Genomic DNA, 20969 nt, shown 5'->3' with positions numbered 1-20969 from the left:
CCTCTGGGCCTCAGTTTCCCCACGTGTGCGGATGCTGAGAGCGGCAGTGGCCTGGGATCTGATCTCCGTGTTCACCTGACGCCCACGGCGGCGGCGCTGTGCTGGTCACGGGGGTGAATATTCCCGACTCCCACGGGGCCCGGGCTGAGGTCAGCCACCCCCCACGTTGGCAGGGCGCCGGCTTGCTATGTCCCCGCCGCACACTGGCACCTGGCCAGGGCCTGGCCACCTCCTCGTGGCCACTTACAATTTTTAAAAAGTTGATTTCAGAGAGAGGAAGGGAGAGGGGGAGAGAGAAACATCAACCCCATGAGAGAATCACTGACGGGCTGCCTCCTGCACCTGCGTTGTGAATAAAGTTTCACCGAAATGCAGCCACACCGACCGCGGACCTGCTGTCTCGGGGGTTTCCGTGCGACACAGGAGAGCGGAGTCCTTGAGACAGAGCCTCCGGCTCGAAACCCTCAAATATTTGCTGTCTGGGCTGTCGGAGGAGGGCAGACCTTTGGTCTAGAATTGAGGACTTTGGGACCAGGAGTTGGCCCGGCCCCGATTCTCTCCCTCCCTCTCCCTCTCCCTCTCTCGCATGCAGAGCTGTGAGCACAGAACAGAGCTGTACCTATTCAGCGTCCTGCCTGTGTGGCGTGTGTGTGATGAACTCTGAACCGTTAGGTGAACGGGGAGGGATCACAGCACCTTTTCGCCCCCCCCCCCCGACACCCCGGCCTCCTGACGCCCGAGTACCTTCACCAGGTGGACGTCCTGCCGGCTGAGCTGGCTCTGGGGCAGGTACTCTCGGTTCACAACCCACGGGTGTTTGAGGACCTGGAGTGCCGTCAGGCGCTGCTGCGGGTCCACGTGGAGCATCTGGGACACCACGTCCTGTGGGAGGGGGAGGGGACGGGGGGAGAGGGACCGTGTGGGCACCGAGCCGCCCGGGGACCCTCCGCCCTCGAGGGCAGACCTGGCCGCTGTTGTCTCCAGCTGCCGCCTCCTTGTACACGGGCTCCCCAGCCTCCACCGTCACGTAAGCCCATTTAAAAAATATCAGCTTCTCTCTCTTCTCTCTCTGCACACACACACACACACACACACACACACACACACACACCTTATTGGCGCTGACACACCAAGGCGGTAGAAAATGTGAAAAGTGCTATAGAATAGTTTTGCCAGAATTGTCTTAGCTGAGCAGATCTCTGCGCTGTGGGTATGAAGGGTGCCCCGGCTCGGGTGCAGACGAATGGCTGCTCAGAGTGTCCGCCCAGGAAGCACCGGGCGTGAGCTCACCTTGGCCGCCTCCGAGACGGAGTCCCAGTTCCCCCCGGAGAGCGCGTACTGCCCGCTGCCGATCCGCGCCAGGATCTCCTCCGGGGTGTCGTCCGGCCCGTTAGCAAACGGGGTGAATCTGTGTAATGAGAGGGCTTATGGTGACGAGGACGCATGATCTCAAAGTTCACAACGGAATCCTGCCTTTTTGTTGTTAAAAATGGCCTTTTCTTAGCCCGGCTGGTGTGGCTCAGTGGTTGAACGTTGACCTATAAACCAGGAGGTCATAGTTCGATTCCCGGTCAGGGCACAGGCCCGGGTTGCGGGCTCCATCCCCCATAGGGGACGTGCAGGAGGCAGCCGATCAATGATTCTCTCTCATCATTGATGTTTCTCTCTCTCCCTCCCTCTCCCTTTCTCTCTGAAGTCAACAAAAAAATATATTTTCAAAAGCAGCCGTTTCTTCCCCATTATGCTCCGAATGCAGCATTCATGGCAAAGCACCATTTACTTCTCAGTGCTCCGTCCACGTCCTCACTCGGTCACGGAGGGCGTCAACAGGACAGGTGAGCCCAGCTCCGTGGACCCAGCCGAGCTTTCCTGGACCGCCTCTGGCTTCCCTGGCAACAGCGTATAAAAGTGGTCGGCCCCCTGGCTCGGTTTCCATGGTGACAGCGTGATGTGATGGATGAGAGCTGGAGACTGGAGGCCTGAGGGACCCCTGGTTCATCTATCACCACCTCTGGGTTCTCTGACGAATTATTTTTGAGCTTCAGTTGCAACATGGGTAGAATCACGGGCTCACAGGGGTCTGGGTACCATGGGCAAACACACAGAACGTGCGTGCTCAGAGCGTGACCACCGTGAATGCGCGACGGGTGTTTCCTGTCTCCTGGAGCGAGAAGCAGGGCCCACGGGTACCCGCTCTCCGAGCTGGGGGTTCTGGTGGTTCTCACAGCCGGGCCGTGACCTCCGTCAGGGACCCGGCAGCGTGATGCCAGGGAGCCCGGTCACCGCCCGCTTCGGCACGAGCCACCGATTTACGGTGAGATCCTGGTCAGGCTGGCCTTTGTTCCCGCGAGGCACTGTGCCCGTTTTGCTGCCGTAAAAAGGATGGGTGGTCCCTCCACTCGAGTATTTATTCGACTTAAAACGTCGAGCACCAGGGGGTTTAGGATCCTAGACTTCATGGCTGGAAGGAGCCTTAGACACCACACAGCATATACCTCTCAGTCAAAGGGAGGGAGCTGAGGCCGGGGGTCAGGGGTCAGCCGGCCGCTGAGCTCGCCGTGAGGGAGACACGACCCACTTCCCACACCACCAGGTGCCTGGTCCCAGGAAATTGGTCCCACACGTCTGACGGCCACCGTCGGCCACGGCGGCACGAGCGGCTGCCCGCCTCCGGTGCTGTCTGACGAGGGCCTTACGGGCGCTTCCTGGCTCAAGAGGATAATTTTCATTTTATTTATTCTTATCTTTGTTAGTCCTCACCCGAGGACATTTTTCCATTGATGTTTAGAGTGGAAGGGAGGGGGGGGGAGAGAGAAGCATCGATGTGAGAGGCACATGGATTGGTTGCTCTGCAAGCGCCAGCCCAACCGGGGCCAGGGAGGGAGCCTGCGACCCAGGTCCGTGCCCGTGACCGGGATCGAACCTGCGCCCCTTCGTCCGCAGGCCGCCGGCCGTCAGGAGCATGATTTTAAGGGGCGGATGCGTGGACACTTTCAGGGAGTGGCCCCTGTGGCAGTGAGGACGTGGGCGGAGGCCCGAGGCTGCGTGTCCGTGGTGAGCGGGGGCCTGCCTACAGCCCGGGTCCCCAATCTGGAGGGACCTCCTGGAGGAGGCCTGGCCCAGGGCCCTGCCTGCTTCTCGCTCCTCTTGGAAGGGGCTGAGGGAGCCCGAGGTTCGCCCATACCGCGCCCCGGGAACAGGGTCAGCCTGCAGGCCCGTGCCTCCGCGTTGGGTGGGAACGCCCGGGCGCGGGCACCGTGGGGTCTGCTCACCCCGCCAGCATGGTGTACAGCAGGATGCCCAGGCTCCAGATGTCGCACGCCGCGTCATAGCCTTGCCGCTTCAGGACCTGGCGGGACAGACGGCCACAGGTGAGCACTGGGCGGAGACAGTTCAAGGTCTCGGCGTGGGGCTCTGGTGGGCCCGCCATCCCGCAGCGTGGGGACGGGGTGTCGTTCATTAAGGCAAAGCCAGTCCAGTGCGCCCCACGGGCTCCCCAAAGGCCAGCCCCGCGGGAGCCACAGCCTGCGGACACCGGCTCTCAGACCGAGGAGGGCGCAAAGCATCGTTAAGGCCAGTGGTCGGCAAACCGCGGCTCGCGAGCCACATGCGGCTCTTTGGCCCCTTGAGTGTGGCTCTTCCACAAAATACCACATGTGGGCGCGCACGTACGGTGCGATTGAAACTTCGTGGCCCATGCACAGAAGTCGGTTTTCGGCTCTCAAAAGAAATTTCAATCGTTGTGCCGTTGATATTTGGCTCTGTTGACTGATGAGTTTGCCGACCGCTGGTTGAGGCAGAAGAACTGCTTCAGTGGAGGTCAGACAGGACGCAAAACCGCCACCCTCGCCGCCCGAGGAGCCGCCCTGGGTGGGCCTCGCTGTGTGAGCCCCACCTTCACCTCCAGAACTCCGCGTCTCCGGCCTCAGCCCTCACCCTGTCCCAGGCCCTGCGCCCGCCTCTGCGTCTCTGCCTGACCCTCCAGGTGCCAGACAGGGGTCACCCTCGGTGTCTGGCTCCTCTCTTCCCATAAAGTCCTCAAGGAGCGTCCGTGTCGCGGGGGGCGGACTCCCCTCCCTGAGGCTGGGCCACGTCACGCCGCTGCGAGCCGGTGGGCGGATGTCAGGTAAACGGATAAGATAAGCCGCGTCTGGGCAGGCAGTGGCCCTGCCTTCGGTTTGTGGGCGAGGCCGCCACGCCCCGCCCCGCCCCGCCCGCCGGCTGGGAGCGCACCTCGGGGGCCACGAAGTTGGCCGTGTAGCAGGGCGTCATCAGCAGCCCGTTCTCGGCGCGCAGCTGCTTGGCGAACCCGAAGTCGCAGATCCGGATGGACTCGGGGTTCCCGGACTCGTCCACGTACAGGATGTTGCTCGGCTTCAGGTCCCGGTGCACAACCTGCAGAGGCAGGAGGGACGGCCTAAGGGGGGGGGGGCCCTGGACGGCGGGGGACGGGGGGGGGGGGGGAGCGGGAGAGCAGAGGCGCTAGGAACCGGGGTTACTCGGGAGCCCTTTACTCACAGCCCTGCAGCAGGCAAGGCAGCCCGGATGCTGAACTTAGAGCCCGCCCCCCCCCCCCCCCCCCCCCCCCCCGCTTCCACACCGACTCACATCCGAGGAGACCGCGCAGGCCCCTCGGACGGCGAATGGGATCTGAGTGAATAACAAAGGGGCAGCTACGCCGGCCACGGCGGCTCAGGCCGGAGACAGGAGGTGGGGCGGCCGCCCTGGCCGGGCCCGGCTGGTTGGACGCTGTCCTTGCAGCACGAGGAGGCGGGTTTGGTTCCATCAGGGCGCGTACAGGAGGCAACTGACCGAGGTTTTTCTCTCACATCGATGCTCTCTCTCTTTCCTCTCCCTTCCTCTCTCTAAAAATCAGTAATAAAAACATGTCCTTGATCGAAGATTAAAAAAAGGGAATGTGGTGAGTTCAGGTAACCTGAATATGAAGGTTTCTAAAGATGAATATTTGCACCCGGCCAGCGTGGCTCAGTGGTTGAGCGTCGAAATATGAGCCAGGAGGTCACAGTTCAATTCCCGGTCGGGGCACACGCCCGGGTGTGGGCTCCATCCCCAGTGGGGGGCGTGCAGGAGGCAGCGGATCAGTGATTCTCATCATTGATGCTTCTATCTCTCTCTCCCTCTCGCTCCCTCTCTGAATCAATAAAGATATATATATATATATATATATATATATATATATATATATATATATATATATATATATATAAAAAAAGAGGAACATTTGCCTCATGCCCACCGCGTCCCGCAGGGTTAGGTGTCAGTGCACCGGGGATTTCAGACACAGAGGAAGCGGCGTGCAGGCCACATGCACGGCTCTGCCCCCCGCCCCGCCCCCGGCCCGCTCACCCCCTGCGAGTGCAGGTAGTCCATGGTGCGGGCGATGGTGCACAGCACGGCGCTGGCCTCGCGCTCCGAGAAGCAGCGCTGCCGCAGGATGCGGTCCAGCAGCTCCCCGCCGCGCATCAGCTCCGTCACCAGGTACACGAACTGCCCCTCGTCGTAGACCTGGGCCGGGAGGGCGAGGGGTCAGTGCTGCGTCCCCCACGGTCTCCCCACCCGGGCGTGCTTGTGCCCGGGAGAGAGGGACAGCTCCGGGGGCTCCCGGGACGTAAAAGCAGGGCGTGTGCAGCACGAGTGAAGGGCCAGGCCCCTCCCTGGGGCGCGGCTCTGAGGACAGACCCCGCGTGAGTGAGCTGAGCCGGGCAGGAATGACCGCGAGGCAGGAGCTCAGCCTGCACAGGAGGCGCCTGCTGGGATGAGTCCTGCCCCCCGCCCCCGGCCCCCCCCCCCCCCGCAGACAGGTAGGCACCGAACACGTGGAGGCTGCAGAGCGCGCAGCGGGCCCAGGGCGGCGTGCAGACGCTCCGTGCACCTGGCACCTGGGGGTGTGGGCGGCAGGTTCTGACCCGCAGGTCCCGGCAGAGCCCCGCCCTGCGTCTCTGACAAGCCCACGGCCTCGGAGCCAGGACAGGACTGGGAGCAGCCGGACCCCGCGGCCCAGACAGGCAGGGGCGGCCGAGCTGACTCCGCCCCCGGGGGCAGCTTCCCGAGGAAGGCGAGAGGAACAGGGAGCTCCCCTCGAGTGGCCTGCACACGCTGGCTGCCCACGCCCCCCCGCCCCCCTGCACACCCGCCCCCCTGCACACCCGTCACCCTGCACACCCGCCCCCCTGCACACCCGCCCCCCTGCACACCCGTCACCCTGCACACCCGCCCCCCTGCACACCCGTCACCCTGCACACCCGTCACCCTGCACACCCACCCCCCTGCACACCCGCCCCCCTGCACACCCGCCCCCTGCACACCCGTCACCCTGCACACCCGCCCCCCTGCACACCCGCCCCCCTGCACACCCGTCACCCTGCACACCCGTCACCCTGCACACCCACCCCCCTGCACACCGTCACCCTGCACACCCGCCCCCCTGCACACCCGCCCCCCTGCACACCGTCACCCTGCACACCCGCCCCCCTGCACACCCGCCCCCCTGCACACCGTCACCCTGCACACCCGCCCCCCTGCACACCCGCCCCCCTGCACACCCGTCACCCTGCACACCTGCCCCCCTGCACACCCGCCCCACTGCACACCCGTCACCCTGCACACCCGCCCCCCTGCACACCCGCCCCCCTGCACACCCGCCCCCTGCACACCCGTCACCATGCACACCCGCCCCCTGCACACCCGTCACCCTGCACACCCGTCACCCTGCACACCCGCCCCCTGCACACCTGCCACCCTGCACACCCGCCACCCTGCACACCCGTCACCCTGCACACCCGCCCCCCTGCACACCCGCCACCCTGCACACCCGTCACCCTGCACACCCGCCCCCCTGCACACCCGCCCCCCTGCACACCCGTCACCCTGCACACCCGCCCCCCTGCACACCCGTCACCCTGCACACCCGTCACCCTGCACGGGCCAAGCACCGAGGAGAAACCGACGGGCACGGAGCACCCTCACGCACTCACATCCTTGAGGGTGATGATGTTGGGGTGCTGGCCATACCGCAGCAGGATCTCGATCTCCTCCGAGGGGTCCCTCCTGCTCTTGTCGATGATCTGGAACAGACCGTGGTGCCGTGAGGCTCTCGGGCAGACAGCGCCAGAGGCCGGGACCTTCCACCTCCCGCTCCCGGGGCAAGGCCGACTGGGAATTCTCGGCACCCCCCCCACCCCCCCCACCCCCCGCCGCTCCGAGGAGATGGGCGTGGGCGCGGGCTCTCAGGGAGAGTTCTGGCCCCGGAGGGCGAGCCATGCCCCAGGCAGGACTTCCTGTGGCCTTGGACCGGCTGTGGCCACGCAGCCAGACACGTCTGGCGACCATGGCCCCGGTGGACCCCCCCCATGGAGTCCATCCAGGTCGGCTGGGGGGGGGGCGAGCATCATGTAGAGAGCGGACAGGGTCCTCCCCCAGACACCGGTCACCACGTGGCAGGAAACGGCTGTAACCCACACCGACCCCCCGGAAACCCAGGAAACTGACATTTTGTGTCTCCTGGTCAAATGCTTCCTGCAGCAGCAATGACAGCGAAAGCTACCGTGTGGAGTGAGACGTTGTTACGGCTCCTGATGGCTGAGAGTGCCGCCACCCCCCACCCCCACCCCCCCAGCCACCCCCCCACCCCCCCGCCACCCCCACCCCTGCCCCCATCCCCCCATCCCCACCCCCACCCCCCCCACCACCCCCACCTCTACCCCCACCCCCACCTCCACCCCCCCACCTCCACCTCCACCCCCCCATCCCCACCCCTACCACTACCCCCACCCCCACCCCCACCTCCACCCCCACCTCCACCCCCCCTACCTCCACCCCCACCCCCACCCCCCCATCCCCACCCCCACCCCCACCCCCACCTCCACCTCCACCCCCCCATCCCCACCCCTACCACTACCCCCACCCCCACCCCCACCTCCACCCCCCCACCTCCACCCCCACCCCCACCCCCCCATCCCCACCCCCACCCCCACCTCCACCTCCAACCCCCCATGCCACCCCCCCCACCCCATGCCACCCCCCCCACCCCATCCCACCCCCCCCACCGCCACCCCCCCACCCCCACCACTGCTGCCGCGTGAGGCTAGGCCCAGCTGCTGTTGAGCCTGTGGCTAGTTCTTTGACTTGATTCGTGGGCGCTGTATCCACGTTCCCTCCTCCCCCTCTGTCCCTCCCTTTGCCAATCGCTATGCCCGCCCCAACTCTATATTCCCAAACGCGAGTGCCCAAAGCCACCGCACCAGCGTGGATTACCCACAGAGGTACTGTGCGAGAGGGGTCAGTGCCTCGCTGCTGCCTAGGGCTGAAAATATTCATGATTTGCAAAATAAAGTTCAAATGGGGACCTAACGTCAAAGCCAGGGGAACCCCGTCGTGTGGGAGCCTAGAAGGTGGAGGGCGGGCGGGGCAGGTGGGCGGGGCAGGTGGGCGCAGGCAGCTGCCGGGCACGGCCTCACCTTCACGGCGTACTCGGCGTCCGTGGCTCTGTGCACGCACCGCTTGCACACGGAGTAGGAGCCCACCCCGATGTCCTCCTTGACCTCGTAGCCGTCGGAGAAGTGGACGTTGTCCCCGTGCAGCTGCTGCGGGACGGAGGCAGGGCCCTCAGCTCTCGCGGGGGCGGGGGCGGGGGGGGTGGGGGGAGGGGGGAGGGGCACACAGCGCAGGTGCAACGGGGTCCAGGCTGTGCGCCCCGACCCGGAGGCCGGGGGACGGAGGGGGCCCTCAGAGCTCTGCGGGGGGAGGCACATGGCCCAGGGGCAGAGGGGGTCCGGATTGTGCGCCTCAACACGGAGGCCGGAGGGGCGAGTCCTCAGGCCAGGGCCACGGAGCTAGGACGACGGTTCCCCACCCGGACCCCAGCCTCCCCACCTTCGGTCACCCCCTTTCAGACACCGGGGCTGTCGCTGGTGGCCAGTCCCCAGCAGCTGAGAGTGTGAATCTGGAAGCAGGAGGGATGGAGCCCGGGAGGCCCTGGTGGGGCTCAGACGCTGCGTCCGGAGCGCGTGTCTGCGTGTCGACATCTAAGTGGGAATCTGACCCGTGAGGCCCGGTCACCACCGCGTACAGCACCAAGGCCGGGCGCGCCCTCCCAGCCAGCGTCGTCTCCTCGGCCACCCTGCCTTCTTCCCCAAAGGGGAGGGAGGGGAATGAGAAACCCAGCCCGGGGCCCCGACCGCCTCAGACACAACGGCCTCGTGGACTCTGCGCCGAGGGCTCCCTCCTGGTTGGAGGTACAAGGTCACCTTCCCTGACCCCCAAGGCACAGCTCCCGGTGGGAGTGGCTGCCGCACACGGAGCCGCCCCGGGGTCCTGGCCCCTCTCCCCGCAGCGAGGACGCCCGCCCTGCCACCTGTGGCTCCGCCCGCCCGCCTGACCTCCACCTCAGGACTCCCCTTCCCAGGACGAGCGCACGGGGACAAGGCCACGGTCAGACCGCACGGCCGGCTCTCAGAGGCACGAAGTCAGGGCGGAGAGCGCCGTCCGGCTGAGCTGGCTCGGACACCGGTGGCCGCGCCCCGCCCCACCCCGGGGGGTTACCTGCACGATGGGGTGCACGGCCGCTCGGTGCGGGTCCTGCTGCGGGGGCTCCTGGGCCAGGCTGGAGGCCACGAAACTGAAGCCGCGGAACAGCTGGTGCGAGTTGGCGCTGGGGGGCACGCCCGGTGAGTCTGCGGGGACAGGGGAGCGGTCAGGTCCGGGATGGGCTGCGAGACTGCGGGGTGGGGACAGCGTGGGGCGTGGGGACGGCGTGAGGTGTGGGGTCAGCGTGGGGCGTGGGGTCAGCGTGGGGCGTGGGGTCAGCGTGGGGCGTGGGGACAGTGTGGGGTGTGGGGTCAGCGTGGGGCGTGTGGGGACGGCGTGAGGCGTGTGGGGACGGCGTGGGGCATGGGACAGCGTGGCGTGTGGGGTCAGCATGGGGCGTGGGGTCAGCGTGTGGTGTGGGGACAGCGTGGGGCGTGGGGACGGCGTGGGGCGTGGGGTCAGCGTGGGGCGTGGGACAGCGTGGGGCGTGGGGATGGCGTGGGGTCAGCGTGGGGCGTGGGGACAGCGTGGCGTGTGGGGACAGCGTGGCGTGTGGGGACAGCATGGGGCGTGGGGACAGCGTGGCGTGTGCACGTGGTGGGTGTGCCGTGCAGCGTGTGCCGAGGGGCCTCGCTGAATCCTGCCGCAGGCTAACAACGCTGGCGCTGGTTGCTGGTGACGGTCTGGGGCGCCGGGGGCAGCAGGAGGCCCCGAAGGAACTCAGTGACCACCCGCGCCGCGGCCCCTCGGGGGCAGCACCAGAACCCACATCCTCCCCGTCCCTGAGCCGCCGCCGGGTCAGGAGCTGCCCGCCCACACCGGCCCGCCAAAGCCGGAGGCCGCAGGTCTGCCCGCAGCTCGCACCCAGTGCCGTCGTGGCCGGAACGGGTTCACTGACAGCCTCAGCCACGGGAACGGGGCGTCCCGGTGCCAGCCGGCCACTGGACACGTGTGTCTGACCGGCTATTTGCTGCTGATTCTCTCCAAACCACAGACAAGCTCAGCTGCCGAAGCGTAAGAGGGGAGCCGCGCACACTCCCACGGGACCCGGGAGCTGGCTCATCGTGGCCATCGCAGCGCGGTAACTCGCAAAGGGGGCGAGCAGACCTGACGGGACTGGGGGGACCTGCAGCGTGGCCGCGGGCGGAGCGGAAAGCTGATTTCCACTCCGCGCTGCTGAGACCCAGGCTGCTGAGACGTCCAACCGGCGGTTCCGTGTGCACCGTCAGAGCTGCACTCACACATGTGCACACGTAGCTGCCCCCACCGGCCCCCCCCCCGCCCCCCGGCCCCCGGCCCCCCGGCTCTCCGCCCGCCCCCCAGCCCCCCTGGCTCTCCCGATGAAACGAGAGGTGTCGTGTCTCCAGATTCTGTCCTGGGCCGGCCTGTGTGTCCGTCTGAAAGGGAGGCCACTGGACTGGCACCTCAGACCAAGAAGTGGGGGGCTGGGGTCCACAGGAGCCTGGATGAGTCCCTAACAGAACGGACCGCTAATTCCCGTGAAGGCGCCTTGAGTCCGGGATGCTCTGGTCGGGTGGGAGGACCCGCCGTCGGCGAGGACCCCGGGCGACCCCCTCGCGGCGCACACCTGTGGGCGTCCGGGCTGTGAACTCGGGGTCGAAGTGGAAGGTGTCCTCGGGCCGGCCCACCGCGGGCTTGAAGGGCGGCTTGATGTCTTTCCGGTACAGCTTCTGCGGGAGAGCGGGACAGGGGAGCAGGCGGGGTGAGGGGCGGGGGAGCGAGGAGGGGCGAGGGGCGGGGGGAGCGAGGAGGAGCGAGGAGGGGCGAGGGGCAGGGGGAGCAGGGTGGGAGGCTGTGGGGGGCGGGCTGGGAGCCCCGAGAGCTGCCGTGAGCTCAGCGCGGGTGTGAAATGTTCTTGGAGGTAAGACCGGGCTGGTGGGCTGTCCCGTCTCAGCCACCGCGCTCCTCCCTGCACCCACGGGGGTGCCCAGAGGGGACCCCTCCCGCACACTGAGCTGCTGAGGCTGTGGCTGTGCTGGTTACTCTGTGAAAGGCTCTGAGGCACTTGTGACGGTGCGGGGGGGCGGGGGGCGGGGGGGGGGGGGACGGTTCTTCCCTGAGCGCGAGTGCCCGTGAGACTCCGCCCGGCCAGGCGGCTCCGAGCCCGTCAGGCGACAGGTGGACGTGGCCTCCGTGTGTGCCCCCCGCCCCGTCCCTGTGTGAGGGGACCACGGCCACTTACGTTCCAGTCTATGGTGACGAAGAACGGGTGACGCTTGATCTCCTCCACGCCGTCACTGCCCGCACCTGCCGCAGGACAGCCCGTGAGCTGGGCGAACCCACAGGTGTCGGCGGGAGCCCCACCCGCGGAGGGCGACCCGGGAGGCCCCCGGGGACCCCGCAGAGACTGCTGTGGAGGTGAGTGTGCGGTGGCCTCGGGGAACCGGGCTCCGGCCCTGCTGAGACGCCGCAGTTAAGGGGCTAACCTGGCAGCAGCCCCTCCAGGCTGTCCTGTCTCAGCCCCGAGGAGGCGGCAGGAGGGCCACCGCCTGGTGTGCAAACAGGGGCTTGGAAACAGCTCCCTCCACGAGGGCCACGGCCGTGCGCCGGGACCCCACGGGCCCTGTGTCCTGGGAGCTCAGGCGACAGCACCCCACCCTCACCCTCTGGGACCCCGGGACCCCGGAGCAGGAACAGAGCGGGGGCAGGTGTCCCGTCCCCGTGTCCCCGGGCGGGGGCGGCGCTTACCCAGCCGGTTGCACGGGTTCCGCTTGAAGAGCGCTCGCAGCAGGCTCTGCGCCTCCGGGCTGAGGAACTGAGGCATGCCCAGCTTGGCCCTGCGGGCGGGCGGCGGTCAGGGAGGCACGGCCACCAGGTGCCACCACCCGCTGCCCGGCCACAGCCACCAGGTGCCACCACCCGCTGCCCAGCCACGGCCACCAGGTGCCACCACCCGCTGCCCGGCCACGGAGACCAGGTGTGACCACCCTGCTGCCCAGCCATGGCCACCAGGTGCGACCACCCGCTGCCCGGCCACGGAGACCAGGTGCGACCACCCGCTGCCCGGCCACGGAGACCAGGTGTGACCACCCTGCTGCCCAGCCATGGCCACCAGGTGCCACCACCCGCTGCCCGGCCACGGCCACCAGGTGAGACCACCCCGCTGCCCGGCCACGGAGACCAGGTGAGACCACCCCGCTGCCCGGCCACGGCGACCAGGTGCGACCACCCTGCTGCCCGGCCACGGCGACCAGGTGCGACCACCCTGCTTCCCGGCCACGGAGACCAGGTGTGACCACCCCGCTGCCCGGCCACGGCCACCAGGTGCCACCACCAGCTGCCTGGCCACAGAGACCAGGTGTGACCACCCCGCTGCCCGGCCACGGCCACCAGGCGCGACCACCCCGCTGCCTGGCCACAGCCACCAGGTGAGACCACCCGCTGCCCAGCCACGGCCACCAGGCGCAACCACCCCGCTGCCCGGCCACAGCGACCAGGTGCGACCACCCCGCTGCCCGGCCACGGCGACCAGGTGTGCCCGTGCTCCCGACTGGCCGGCAGCACTGAGACCAGTCAACTCGCGTGGCCGGCAGCCGCACCCTGGCCTGGGTCTCAGGCGCTTCCGCGCTGTGAGGTGGGGACCTGTTCACGTGGGCGGCCCCGGGGAAGCCGACCACAGAGAACCTAGGACTGAGACAGTGCCTGGTCGCTCTTTCAAAGCTCCTTTCACAGTGAAGCCGCTGAGAGCCACACGCCCGCGACCACCAGTGACTGTCCACGGGGTTAACGGAGGCCCAGGCCGCAAAGAGGGCTTTTGGCAGCGATGGTCTCCTTGGGGTCTCACCCTGGGGGCTGGGGAAGGAGGGCCTCGCACGCCCGGGTGGGGGTCTCAGGCCCCGGGGAAGGCGGGACCCCAGCTGGGAACTGCCCCCCAGAAATGCCGGCCCCCGCGGACCGGTCACCTCCCCACCTCCCCACCCCGGCTTTGCTGAGGGATGAGTGCAGCTTTAGAGAAAGTGCAGGTCTGTTCCCCCTTCAGCCTTAAAGGAACGGAGGCAATCACCCCAAAACCAGGGTGTCGTCCTCGCCGGGAGCCTGGGCACTCCTCCCAGGGTCTCCTCCACGGCCCCCTCCATCGGGCACGTCACCCCGAACACCGCAGCCTCAGGGCCTCGGCTTCTGTCACGGCCACGTGTCCACGCGTGGGGCTGACCGAGGCGCTGAGGACAGCGGGCCCCTTCGGCTCACAGCGAGCCCCTCCCCGACACTGGGGGATCCCCACTCCCAGCCCCGCCCTCGGCCCCCTCCCTCCAGGAGCTGCCCACGTCCTGCCCACACGGACCCAGGACAGGTGGACGATGCCACGCCCTGGGGTCAGATTCCGTCGGGAATTCTAGGGGTAAACCCATCCGTGTGGTGAACGACCCCCCGGGACAAGGAGGGAGGAAGACGCGTGCACCTGCAGCACACGTGGGGGACCCCTCCGTGTTCTCTGAGCCCCAAGCCTCGCCCTCTGACCCCGTCAATCATCCTTTCCCAGGCCCTGCCCCCGGACACCCTGGAGCATCCTTCCTGGTGGAGAGCCAATCGGGGTGGACGAGTCCCTCGGGCCCCACGCAGGGCGGCCGCCCGTTACTCCCCTCTCCCCCGCCATGGCCGTCACCGCCAACGCCTGCTGAGGCCCCGGTGCTGAGCCCGAGGCCCCTGGGGGAGAGGGCGCTGATGGTGGAGCCACGGGGCGTCCCCTACTCACTTGAGGATGAGGCCCATGGTCTCCTTCCTGTCCTTGCCCTGGAACGGCAGGGACCCCGTGAGCATCTCGAACTGCAGAGACAGAGCAGGGGGCGCTCAGACCCGCAGAGAAGGTTCTGGAAGGGCCGTGCTGTCCCGGGCACGGGGTGCGGAGGGGCAGGTGCGAGGCCTGGCACACCCCGGCAGGCCGCCCTCACCATGAGCACGCCGAAGGACCACCAGTCGGCGCTCTGCGTGTGGCCGCGCCGGTTCACCACCTCGGGCGCCATGTACTCGATGGTCCCGCAGAACGAGTAGGCGCGCGCGTCGTGGTCGATGGCCTCCTTGCTCAGCCCGAAGTCTGGGGGAAAAGAGCACGGACTCCAGTCCCGGAGGCACAGCCGGCGGCTTCAGCGGCGTTTCCGTGAATTCTGCCCAGCTGGGCATCACGGCCCCCACTCTGCCTGCCCAGCTGGGCATCACGGCCCCCACTCTGCCTGCCCAGCTGGGCATCACGGCCCCCACTCTGCCTGCCCAGCTGGGCATCACGGCCCCCACTCTGCCTGCCCAGCTGGGCATCACGGCCCCCACTCTGCCTGCCCAGCTGGGCATCACGGCCCCCACTCTGCCTGCCCAGCTGGGCATCACGGCCCCACTCTGTCTGCCCAGCTGGGCATCACGGCCCCCACTCTGCCTGCCCAGCTGGGCATCACGTCCCCCACTCTGTCTGCCCAGCTGGGCATCACGGCCCCCACTCTGCCTGCCCAGCTGGGCATCATGTCCTCCACTCTGCCTGCCCAGTTGGGCATCACGTCCCCCACTCTGCCTGCCCAGTTGGGCATCACGTCCCCCACTCTGTCTGCCCAGCTGGGCATCACGGCCCCCACTCTGCCTGCCCAGCTCAACCCCCTCGGCGCCAGCGCCCACGCCCTCAGGCGCTGTGTGACCCGGAACTCCCCGGGCAACGGCCTTCAGAAGCCTACGGGTTCAGGAGCCCCTGGAAGGTGTCAAGAAATTGCACTTCTGCCCGGCTGGTGAGGCTCAGTGGTGAGCGTCGACCTATGAACCAGGAGGTCACGGTTCGATTCCTGGTCAGGGCACATGCCCAGGTTGCGGGCTCTATCCATCCCCAGTGTGGGGCGTGCAGGAGGCAGCCGATGCATGATTCTCTCTCATCATTGATGTTTCTCTCTCTCCCTTCCTCTCTGAAATCAATAAAATGTATATATTCTTAAAAATAAATTGTACTTCTTAGTGAGCGCCACAAAGTCCCCAGGAGACCTGATTTCTAACAGGCCCATGCAGGCCAGCAGACGGCCTGACAGCACGTGGGGCCACTGACCAGACTGGTAGGAGGGGCTTGTTGGGAGGGAAAGGAGGGAGGAGGGAAAAGGAGGGAGGAGAGAGGAGGGAGGAGAGGGGAGGGAGAGGAGAGGGCAGGGAGGAGGGAGGAGAGGGGAGGGAGAGGAGAGGGCAGGGAGGAGGGAGAGAGAGGAGGGAGGAGGGAGGAGGGAGGAGGGAGGAGAGAGGAGGAAGGAGGGAGAAGAGGGGAGGGAAGAGGGAGGAGGGGGAGAGAGGAAGGAAAGAGAGATAGAAACATCCTCTCTTCTCTACCTCCCTCCCCCTCCTCCCGCAGTGGCCGATTCTCAGGGCGGGGGTGGGGGGGTGGGAGGGGAGGTCTCGAGGTCCCGGCGCTCACTCACCTGTGACCTTGATGTGGCCCTCTTCGTCCAGGAGGATGCTGAGGGGAGAGCAGAGGCTGTCAGCGCCCGGCAGGTAGGCACTCGGGTGGGGGGGGGCGTGGCACCCAGGGACCCCCCAGGCCGCCGTGCACAGTCTCCACGCGGGAGCTGCCTGCGTCCAGTGCGTGATTAGAGGACAACCTATGTGTTTTCATCTTTGCTTTCCAGTGACCCCTAATCTGGGCCCAGAAATGAACAGCTTTCACGAGGAATTGCTCACTCATTCTCACTGACACCTTCCCTCCTCCAGCCCTGCCCTGACTGTGACTCCTTTAGCTGCCAAGATCCCTTCCACCTGTGAACAGAGAGCGCAGGGCTCGGGGCTCCCGGCTGCACGTGCTGGAGGAGGGGGCGCTAGTTAACGGGCTGGGGCGTTGTTCCCCCGTGGGACACCCATGTAGGGCCCGACGACGGTGTGACGGGTATTCACCCCTGCAGTCAGCGACGCTGTGCTGTGCTGGCGTGACGTCAGAGGCCATGAGGGGGTGTGGGCCAGCAGGGGAGGGTGTGCCACCCACCTGCCCACCTGACCGGGACCAGGGCCCTGGGCTCCGCCGGCCTCCCCGGGACCAGGTCCAGGCGGCTGGGAACCTGTGCAATCAGCGTGAGCCCCACTGCGTCCGGACCCCATTCAGGGGCAGCGGGTGGAACTGCTCATCCCACCTGGATGCCCCCTGGGCGGTGCCAGCGTGAGGAAGCCCCGCCCACTCCCTGGGGTGACCTCACGTGGGAACTGAACCCTGAGCAGGGGCTGCGGGGGGGCAGGGGGGGGCTGTCAAGCAGGGGCGAGGCCCGCGCCCACGTGGCCACTCACTTCTCGGGCTTCAGGTCCCGGTAGATGATGCCCAGGCCGTGCAGGTGGTCCAGCGCCAGGGCCAGCTCCGCCAGGTAGAACTTGACGTCCTCCTCCGTGAACATCACCTGCGAGCAGAGCAGGTGCGGGCTGGCGGCTGGTCAGTCCACACACTCTGCCAAGGGGACCGGCCCGGCCCGCGAGGGCCACACCCGGCCTCCGGCTCTGCACGGATCCCCGTGCCCACGGCCCCGGTGATGCCCTCGGGCGCGCACAGAGGAAACACGGGTCTGTTTATAGTTTCAGGTCAGGGCCGGCGAGGAGCCGCCTACAGAGCTGACGCCACCGCCCGGACCTCCTCTCCCCGGTCCTCGCCCGCGGCCGCAGCTCCGTCTCCCGGGCTCGCATTCCAAAGGAGCTTCCGAGGGGGACGGGAAGGCTGAGCCACAAGGAGCTGTGACGTCACGCCTGGCTCACGCTTCTCCCCTCTCCGATTCACACCAACCCAGAGGGCGACGGGTTCCACCCAGACGACACACCGAGGTGCGGGGTCAGCTGAGCGCCCCGAGCCGGGGACAGGGGACACGTGGGTGTCGGGGCCCACGGCTCGGGGCTCCTGATTCAGGCTGGGGAATCTCACACGTGAAGGTCATGGGGCCACCAGGACACTCCCGTCCCCGAGGGTGTCAGAGCAGTGGGCACTCGGCGTGGGAGCCTGTCAGGGAGCCAGAGTGAACGGGGAACACTGTCCTCATTCATCAAGGTCACCGACCGGAGCCCAGAGCGCCCTCTGAGGGCGACACGTGAAATCAGTTCCAGCGTGCTTGGCGTAAGCCATAGCTCAGCGTGAGTGGGAGCGCTGCGAATGGCAGCTGGGACCGGATGTGACTGCCAAGCTCACACAGATGAACACCTCCCTTCACACGGGGACCCTCCCAGTGGGGCGGGGACCGTGCCCACAGCCTGGCGGGAGCCTGGTGCTGCCGCCTCCCCTCAGCCTCTGGGACCTCCCATTCCACCGTCCGCATCTCCCCAGCTCCCGGTTTCTTTCCTAAGCGGCCACCGCATTCACGGGCTTCCTCACAGCCAGCTCCAAGGCCGCCCAGCTCCCCTTCACCCGACTCCACCCTGTGCACAGAGCCAGGGCGCCTCCCTCCGCTCAGAGGGACAGACTGCTCCGTCGGCCAGCTCTCCCGGCACCGCACGTGGTGCCAGGGACAACACAGAGCATCTCCACAGCAAGAAACACCTGCAGGCAGTCTCTGCAGTGACCACCTCAGGAGGGACCACACTCCTCCTCCAGGAGGGACCACACTCCTCCCCCAGGAGGGACCACACTCCTCTCCCAGGAGGGACCACACTCCTCCCCCAGGAGGGACCACATCCTCCCCCAGGAGGGACCACACTCCTCCTCCAGGAGGGACCACACACCTCCTCCAGGAGGGACCACACACCTGTCCCAGGAGGGACCACACACCTGCCCCAGGAGGGACCACACTCCTGTCCTAGGAGGGACCACACACCTGCCCCAGGAGGGACCACACTCCTCCCCCAGGAGGGACCACACTCCTGTCCCAGGAGGGACCACACTCCTCCTCCAGGAGGGACCACACTCCTCCCCCAGGAGAAACCACACACCTGTCCTAGGAGGGACCACACACCTGCCCCAGAAGGGACCACACTCCTGTCCTAGGAGGGACCACACACCTGCCCCAGGAGGGACCACACTCCTCCCCCAGGAGGGACCACACTCCTGTCCCAGGAGGGACCACACTCCTCCCCCAGGAGGGACCACACTCTGTCCCAGGAGGGACCACACACCTGTCCCAGGAGGGACCACACTCCTCCCCCAGGAGGGACCACACTCCTCCCCCAGGAGAAACCACACACCTGTCCCAGGAGGGACCACACTCCTCCCCCAGGAGGGACCACACTCCTCCCCCAGGAGGGACCACACTCCTCCCCCAGGAGAAACCACACACCTGTCCCAGGAGGGACCACACTCCTCCCCAAGGAGGGACCACACTCCTCCCCCAGGAGGGACCACACTCCTCCCCCAGGAGGGACCACACTCCTCCCCCAGGAGAAACCACACACCTGTCCCAGGAGGGACCACACACCTGCCCCAGGAGGGACCACACTCCTCCCCCAGGAGGGACCACACTCCTGTCCCAGGAGGGACCACACTCCTCCCCCAGGAGGGACCACACTCCTGTCCCAGGAGGGACCACACTCCTCCCCCAGGAGGGACCACACTCCTGTCCCAGGAGGGACCACACACCTGTCCCAGGAGGGACCACACTCCTCCCCCAGGAGGGACCACACTCCTCCCCCAGGAGGGACCACATCCTCCCCCAGGAGGGACCACACTCCTCCCCCAGGAGGGACCACACTCCTCCCCCAGGAGGGACCACACTCCTCCCCCAGGAGAAACCACACACCTGTCCCAGGAGGGACCACACACCTGCCCCAGGAGGGACCACACTCCTGTCCTAGGAGGGACCACACACCTGCCCCAGGAGGGACCACACTCCTCCCCCAGGAGGGACCACACTCCTCCCCCAGGAGGGACCACACTCCTCCTCCAGGAGGGACCACACTCCTCCCCCAGGAGAAACCACACACCTGTCCTAGGAGGGACCACACACCTGCCCCAGGAGGGACCACACTCCTGTCCTAGGAGGGACCACACACCTGCCCCAGGAGGGACCACACTCCTCCCCCAGGAGGGACCACACTCCTGTCCCAGGAGGGACCACACTCCTCCCCCAGGAGGGACCACACTCTGTCCCAGGAGGGACCACACACCTGTCCCAGGAGGGACCACACTCCTCCCCCAGGAGGGACCACACTCCTCCCCCAGGAGAAACCACACACCTGTCCCAGGAGGGACCACACTCCTCCCCCAGGAGGGACCACACTCCTCCCCCAGGAGGGACCACACTCCTCCCCCAGGAGAAACCACACACCTGTCCCAGGAGGGACCACACTCCTCCCCAAGGAGGGACCACACTCCTCCCCCAGGAGGGACCACACTCCTCCCCCAGGAGGGACCACACTCCTCCCCCAGGAGAAACCACACACCTGTCCCAGGAGGGACCACACACCTGCCCCAGGAGGGACCACACTCCTCCCCCAGGAGGGACCACACTCCTGTCCTAGGAGGGACCACACACCTCCCCCAGGAGGGACCACACTCCTCCCCCAGGAGGGACCACACTCCTGTCCCAGGAGGGACCACACTCCTCCCCCAGGAGGGACCACACTCCTGTCCCAGGAGGGACCACACACCTGTCCCAGGAGGGACCACACTCCTCCCCCAGGAGGGACCACACTCCTCCCCCAGGAGAAACCACACACCTGTCCCAGGAGGGACCACACTCCTCCCCCAGGAGGGACCACACTCCTGTCCCAGGAGGGACCACACTCCTCCCCCAGGAGGGACCACACTCCTCCCCCAGGAGGGACCACACTCCTCCCCCAGGAGGGACCACACTCCTCCCCCAGGAGAAACCACACACCTGTCCTAGGAGGGACCACACACCTGCCCCAGGAGGGACCACACTCCTCCCCCAGGAGGGACCACACTCCTCCCCCAGGAGGGACCACACTCCTCCTCCAGGAGGGACCACACTCCTCCCCCAGGAGGGACCACACTCCTCCCCCAGGAGGGACCACACTCCTCCTCCAGGAGGGACCACACTCCTCCCCCAGGAGGGAGCACACTCCTCCTCCAGGAGGGACCACACTCCTCCTCCAGGAGGGACCACACTCCTCCCCCAGGAGGGACCACACTCCTCCCCCAGGAGGGACCACACTCCTCCCCCAGGAGGGAGCACACACCTCCTCCAGGAGGGACCACACTCCTCCTCCAGGAGGGACCACACTCCTCCCCCAGGAGGGACCACACTCCTCCCCCAGGAGGGACCACACTCCTCCTCCAGGAGGGACCACACACCTGTCCCAGGAGGGACCACACTCCTCCCCCAGGAGGGACCACACTCCTCCCCCAGGAGGCACCACACTACTCCTCCAGGAGGGACCACACACCTGTCCCAGGAGGGACCACACACCTGTCCCAGGAGGGACCACACACCTGCCCCAGGAGGGACCACACTCCTCCCCCAGTAGGGACCACACTCCTCCCCCAGGAGGGACCACACTCCTCCCCCAGGAGGCACCACACTCCTCCTCCA

General features: G+C 67.2%; 1 protein-coding gene across 5 annotated transcripts in view; it reads right to left on the bottom strand.

Moving 5' to 3' along the window:
- RPS6KA2 (ribosomal protein S6 kinase A2) overlaps positions 1-20969 on the bottom strand; it is a 57846-nt gene that overhangs the window by 2636 nt on the left and 34241 nt on the right. For 3 of the 5 annotated variants that reach the window (XR_013813950.1, XM_079780161.1, XM_079780164.1), the window contains exons 6-20: positions 16795-16901; positions 15942-15979; positions 14457-14599; positions 14261-14331; positions 12256-12344; positions 11750-11814; positions 11135-11237; positions 9562-9692; positions 8478-8603; positions 6996-7085; positions 5368-5526; positions 4234-4395; positions 3273-3349; positions 1291-1408; positions 745-882 (exon numbers count right to left, since the gene is read on the bottom strand). Coding sequence is in view for 4 of the 5 variants with exons in the window: in XM_079780161.1 (XP_079636287.1) it covers positions 745-882; positions 1291-1408; positions 3273-3349; positions 4234-4395; positions 5368-5526; positions 6996-7085; positions 8478-8603; positions 9562-9692; positions 11135-11237; positions 11750-11814; positions 12256-12344; positions 14261-14331; positions 14457-14599; positions 15942-15979; positions 16795-16901 (1617 nt within the window). In the remaining variant the exon portion in view is untranslated. The remainder of the gene's footprint in view (positions 1-744; positions 883-1290; positions 1409-3272; positions 3350-4233; positions 4396-5367; positions 5527-6995; positions 7086-8477; positions 8604-9561; positions 9693-11134; positions 11238-11749; positions 11815-12255; positions 12345-14260; positions 14332-14456; positions 14600-15941; positions 15980-16794; positions 16902-20969) is intronic. The other 2 variants (XM_079780162.1, XM_079780163.1) reach the window with 2 other exon arrangements.

Source organism: Cnephaeus nilssonii (genome assembly GCF_951640355.1).
Source record: "Cnephaeus nilssonii genome assembly, chromosome: 9".
Taxonomy (NCBI): Eukaryota; Metazoa; Chordata; class Mammalia; order Chiroptera; family Vespertilionidae; genus Cnephaeus; species Cnephaeus nilssonii.
The sequence above is the reverse complement of the archived record's forward strand: the minus strand, read 5'-3'. Positions and strand labels throughout refer to the sequence as shown.